General features: G+C 59.4%; 1 protein-coding gene across 4 annotated transcripts; it reads left to right on the top strand.

Annotated features, from left to right (window-relative positions):
* Nucleotides 1-5,579, top strand: LOC148050124 (uncharacterized). Of its 4 annotated transcripts, none has more exons than XM_087745037.1 (8): nucleotides 1-1,615; nucleotides 1,981-2,052; nucleotides 2,275-2,346; nucleotides 2,539-2,806; nucleotides 3,626-3,733; nucleotides 4,127-4,189; nucleotides 4,587-4,752; nucleotides 5,286-5,579. In XM_087745037.1, the coding sequence occupies exons 1-8, from the start codon at nucleotides 1,571-1,573 to the stop codon at nucleotides 5,488-5,490; spliced, it is 999 nt and encodes a 332-aa protein (XP_087601163.1). In that variant the 5' UTR covers nucleotides 1-1,570; the 3' UTR covers nucleotides 5,491-5,579. The 4 variants fall into 4 exon arrangements, 3 of the variants coding, with proteins under 3 accessions (XP_087601163.1, XP_087601161.1, XP_087601160.1); XM_087745034.1 differs by having other exon boundaries at nucleotides 3-2,052; nucleotides 2,539-2,616; nucleotides 2,708-2,806; XM_087745035.1 differs by lacking the exon at nucleotides 3,626-3,733 and having other exon boundaries at nucleotides 2-2,052; nucleotides 2,539-2,616; nucleotides 2,708-2,806.

Raw genomic sequence — 5,579 nt, 5'->3', positions numbered from 1 at the left:
CTTGCTGAGAAAAAGGAACTCTTCCACCAGGACGTAACACAAATCCTACTGAACTGAAGCCAAACCCAGAACCGTATTTCAGTCCAGCAACTGAAAGGTTGGGTTACCTCTGGGCAGGCCTAGGAGGAGCGCAGGAGGCCATGGGAGCTGGGGTGCTTCCTTAGATGAGAACACTAGGGGGCAAAGGCAAGAGACTGGCCTAAGAAAGGCTTAATTAATGAGTTAACGATCTACCCAGGGGCAACTGTAGTGGGAAACACCAAGGTGAAGACACCTGTTTCTGTGTAGCTGGTGTATGTTAGGTGCTGAGCCTCTGGGCTGGGCTTCCTTTTTCTGCTCTCGTGCCCAGGAGAGGTCTCCCCCCTCGTCCCCACTCTCTTGTTGCCTTCTGCCTGGGAGGTGGGAAGGGACCCCAGGGAACTGGGAGGACAAGGAAGAAGAGAGGTGCTGATTTTGCGCAGGTTTTGTAGCAGGCTGCTCCTGGAAGACTGGTCAGGGCGGTGGGTGGGGAGAGTGCCCTCAGACCCCACGTTGATGCCCCGTGCTTGCTGCAGGATTCGTGGGCTCAGCCGGGCCAGCGGCTGGGCGCAGTTCACCGCTCCCCCCTTCTCTAGCAGCCGGCAGCCCCTTCCTCAGATCCCCGGCCCCTCAAGCCTTCCCCTTGCTCCTTCGCAGCCATTTGGGAGCAGGGCAAATATTTTTGTATTGATAACAACGGAATTGCACGAATGACGTGAATATAGCTGGGATGAAACACATGTTTTTCAGAATCAATCACTCTTGAGCCTCGTGAGCTGCTGGTGACAGCACCCGAGGAGGTAGGAAGTTCTCCAGAGAGCAATACATCCTGGTGTACACCTTCAATTTATTTAGCCTGCTCAAAGAGAAGAATCATGCAAAAGCCAAGGGAATGTGCCAGGCCTCCATCTCCCACCCCGGCCAGCCCCTTGTTTTTTCATTAACCGGCAAGAAAAGTGATTCTCAGGTCGCTGACTGTGCGCTAACTCGTGCGCAAACGGGCCGAGGCCGGACACGTCGCACCAAGGTGGCTGCCACAAGGGAGAGCGAGCTCCTTTGGTCTCAGGTGCTTGGGCTGCCTGCTTCTCACTGGTCCTGAAACCCCTTGGCTGGGGGTTCCTGTTGTTTTGGGGGACTGCGAGTTCCTCGCTGCCCCTGTGACAGTGCCTGGAAAACAGGGCAGAGCCGTGGGCTCAGCCCCGCGTGGGACTGCGTCCCAGCCCTTGGACGGAGCTGCCCGATGGGACGTGCTCCGCTCCCCGGGAGGGCAGCTCCCCCAGCTGTGCTCCAGCAGCTCTCCATGAGCACCCTGAGAGCTGTTCCCATGCAGCCTCGCCTAGGCCGTGAGGTCACAGCGGGGCTGTGAGGTCACAGAGCTCCGCGGGGCTGCGCCAGCCATATGAACTGACTGCTCAGCCCCCCTGCCCCGAGTGCGGCAGCAGCAGCGGCCACAGCAGTGGCAGCAGCAGCAGCAGCAGCATGGTGCGAGTGCAGGGGGCCATGGCCCCCGTCCAACGCCTCCTCCTCATCCTCCTCCTCCTGGTGGCCCTGCATGCCAGGGCTGCCTGGGCGGCTCCGTGGCGAGCAAGGGGAGCAGGTAAGTGGGCGGTGCTGATGCAGCTTTTCACGGGCTAGCGGGCTGCTCTCCCCGAGAAGCGTGGATGATGGTTTTTTTCCTCCAGTGCTTTGGTGAGGGTTTCCTGTCTGCGCGCGAGAGCCCGAGGGGCCATATGTTGGTCCGTCCGCTCCTCGAGGGGCGTTGCACGTGGCCTGGGAAGAGTGTGTGGAGAGCTGCCAGGTGTCCGCCAGGAGGGCACCAGGCCCCTCTGCAGCTTTGGCAAGCTCGACCTACACCTGGCTCCCACGTTGTTACCTGCCCCCCTTCCAGTGCCTGCAGTTCACTGAGGCAGCAGTGGGTCCCAATGTGCAAGGGAAACGTTTCTCATCTGTGCTTGCTTCTAGATGAGGGTGGTGGCAACGGTTATCCAGCTTCTCAGCTGGATGTTGGTTTGGAGCCCTTGGGGCATCCTGGAGGTAAGTTCTCAACGTCCCTTTCCTTGGTGATTCGTTTCCTCCCAGCACAGTGCCACTGCAGGCATGCGGTAACTCTGGTGCAAACACCATGCTCCTGAGCGGAAGGGAGAGAGGAGTGCCGTGGGGCAATTCCCCCTTTGAATTGCACTCCCTGCCACTCTTATCTGAAGAAGTTTCTTGAGCTGCGTCACGGGAGCTGTTGTGTCCTGCGCTTGTTTGCAGCTGTGCCTGCAGGCGAAGGTGACAGAGCTTCCCAGCTGGGTTCCAGGAGCGAGGCTGCGGGAGATCGCGTGGGTATGTCATGGCCTTTTCCTCCCTTTGGGAGCTGCCAGCCCAACGGTCAGCCAGCTGGGCACCTCTGCAGGTGTGAGGATGGAGACCTGCACGCGCGTGCCCCCCCCCTTGCGTGATGCCCTTACCGCTGCTGCGATGCAGTTCTGCCGATGTAGATCACAGGCGATGACGGAAGCTTCTCTGGGTGTTTAGTTACAGATGGGCCTGCAGGGAGGACTTTTCCGGCTCCTCGGCTGGGTGCTGCGCCACAGCCCAGCCGGCATCGCAGGAGTGAGTAGTCTGTCTCTGCTGACCTCAGGGGCTAAGCACTGCTTTTCTCTAATTTATTCATGTGAAATTGAACCGAATACTTTCTGCTCAGTTCCTCGAAGAGCAAAGTTCCAAGGCAAAGGAGGAAAAAAGTGCCCAGAGGCATCGGAAGTCCTAAGGGAAATCCTGAGGGAGCTGGAGAGAGGGCACGGTGGGTATATTTCACTCTGCCTTAGCCGTCAGACTCGGAACTGGAGGTTTTAGCTACGCGTCTGGACGTGCTGTGGCCTGCGCAGCAGGAAGGGATCGATCAGAGCCTCGCAGCAGCGATGCTGGGTTTCACGCCTCACAGGCAGGTGCTGGCCAGCCACAGAGATGATGCAGAGCCTCTGCTGCCAGTTGTGGTTCAAGCTGAGCGCCAGTTTTACCGTTACGGCTCAGAGCTGGTTTGGGCAGACGTTGGCATGCAGATTTGAGGGCCCGGCGCGTGCTGAACTTCTGTTCAGCTCACATGCGGCACTGCTGGCCCACTGGGCCAGTTCCAGGCGGGAGCGAGGTCCCGAGCAACGCTGGTTGCCCTTTCCTAGTGCTGGAAGTCAGGTGGAGATGCTGATTCTGCAGGCTTTTTGGGTTGTGCTCGATTTCCGTCTGCGGAGCGACATCTGGGAAGGGACGAATGTGACCGTTGCCGGTGCTTCCAGGGAAGGGCACGAGGGCCTTTCTCAGAAGGGCTGTTTCCCTGGCTGGCCTGGCTGCAACTTCTTCCTGTCCTCTTTGAAGAAAGGCATTTAGCATCACCTTACAGCTTGCCAAGAACGATGCAAACCAGAAGATCACGTGCAATTTCCCAGTCTCCCAGCAGGTCAGGCGTGACTGTTGTTTGGAGTAGTGACGAGGCGCAGCCCCAAAAGCCCAGGCGTTTTTTTCTAAACCTTATCAAAGTCTTTGAGAAGTCTTGCCTCCTGAAGATGCCATCTCCCTGATGGGGAACGGTTCCATCTGATCCAGCTGTCCCTCCTTCTTTCTCAAGAGACGGACCAAGAGGCTGTGAAAAACGAGGTGTTTCCCGAAGGAAGCAGCGGCTCACTGCCAGTCCCTCCTCAAGAAACAGAGGCGATGCAAGCCGCCGGCATGGCAGGTAATTGCTGTCCCATGGTCAGCCAGCATCACCCATCAGGATGGCTGTGTGTCAGCAGGCTCTTCCCCCGGTGCCCGCTCTTGCACGTCACGTCAGCAGCCAAAGCTGAAAGCGTTTTGGGTTCGAGGCATCTGGACCACGTTCCGCAGATGATGGGAGATGTGACTCTTGCACAAATGTACCCCCGCTGTAGCTGCATCCCAGAGCTTGCCCTGAGGCCCTAGAGGCCCAAGAGCAGCACAGAGCGGGATCCCTCCCGTGAGCTGAGGTCCAGAGCGATGCCCTGACTCCCAGATTGGGCAGGGGCTTAAAGGGAACCTCCCTGTCCCGTCCCCCCATCCTCTGTGCCTGAGCCATGCTGAGGCCTTCCCTGTCGTCTCTGCTTTTTGGCAGTGCTGTCGAGGCCCAGTGAAGACCACCGCGGCAGAGTATATGAATTTTTTCGAACGGACTCAGGTACTGAGCAGTCTTGCTGGGGTCCCTAAGTGGGAGACACGTCCCGAAAGCTGGGAGCGGCTGCCAGCGGTGCCCCTGCTGGAGACAAGGGAGAAGGGGAGAGCAAGGTTCAAGTGCCTCTTGAGAAGGCCTGACTGCGTCCCCTCGGGGTGTGGGAGCTGGCGCGGGGGGGAGGGCGAGTTGGGGGTGGCAGTCCCTGCTGCAGGGATGGTTTTTGTCCGTGTCCCTCGAAGGAGCGACTGGGCAAGCAGCTGCGCCCCCCCGCATGCTCTCCTTCTGGCCTTCTGAGTTTTGTTCGGTGGGACAACCTGTCCCAAAGGGCGGGGGCGTGCCAGAACTTCCTGGCCATATCAAAGGTGCGCACAGGACGGACTAACATCCCGAATTGCTCCTCCAGGTGCGGTCGGCGAGAGAACCACAAATGTTTCCAGTCCCCAGAGGACCACAAGTGCTTTCTGGCCCAAAGATGTGCCAAGGCGCTGCGCAGCAGCAGCCATCTTTTCCCTGCCGCTCGTGATACTGTTGTGCTATGTCATGATCCGTTGGCGGAGGAAGAGAAAAGAGTGAGTCGTTGATTTCCCTCCGCCACTGCTGCCTTAGGTGGCTGCTCGTAGCCACGAAGCATTTCTAGTCGGGCTGCTTGCGGAGCGCCAAGTTAGCGGTTGGCCAAAAAACTCTGCTGAGGTTTCTGCTGCTGTCAGATGCTTTAATTGGCCTCTTAAATCCCGCGCCGCCTTCTCGGGAGCCCGCTCTGGCTGGAGAGAGCCAGGGTTAGCTCCAACTGACCGTGCCCGGACAAGAGCAGCCCCCAGGAGCGACAGGCATAGGCAAAGCAAGGTCAGGAAGAGAAAGAGCAGGGGATGAGATTGCCCTAGGAAGCGAGACGGGCACTAGCGCCCGCTCCTGAGTGGTGAACCTGCCCGCAGGAATGCCCCTGCTCGGTGGTGCCATGAGGTGCAGGTGTCCACCTCAGCCAAGGTGTGCCAGCAGCTCAGCCCGCGGTGGTGAGCCTTGCCAGCTCTGGGCTGTGCTGTGGAGGAGAGTGCCTGTGTCTCATCTGCAGCTGAGGGCCTCAGCAGCCTCCTCTCTTCCACAGGCGCCTCGCTTCAGCTTTGCAAGCCCAGGTGGAAAGCGGCGGCCACCCCTTGCGCCCAGACATCCAGACCAGCCGCGTCGGCATCCCTGAGGACCAGACCATCTGCCTTGGTGCCCCTGAGAGCCGGACCCAACATCAGCAGCCACCGCTTCTGCCTGCAAAACCATCGCGCCCATCCTCCGCACGGCCCCCGCACCCCCCCTAGCCCGTCCCCAGAAGCCCTGCTGCAGCAGAACCAGCCCAGTGCCCTCCAGCCCCAGCCCCAAGAGAAAGAGCCTCCCTGCCCCCCGAGCC

Source organism: Nipponia nippon, unplaced genomic scaffold (assembly GCF_047370975.1).
Source record: "Nipponia nippon isolate SJK-2023a ecotype South Korea unplaced genomic scaffold, ASM4737097v1 scaffold_9, whole genome shotgun sequence".
Taxonomy (NCBI): Eukaryota; Metazoa; Chordata; class Aves; order Pelecaniformes; family Threskiornithidae; genus Nipponia; species Nipponia nippon.
The sequence above is the reverse complement of the archived record's forward strand: the minus strand, read 5'-3'. Positions and strand labels throughout refer to the sequence as shown.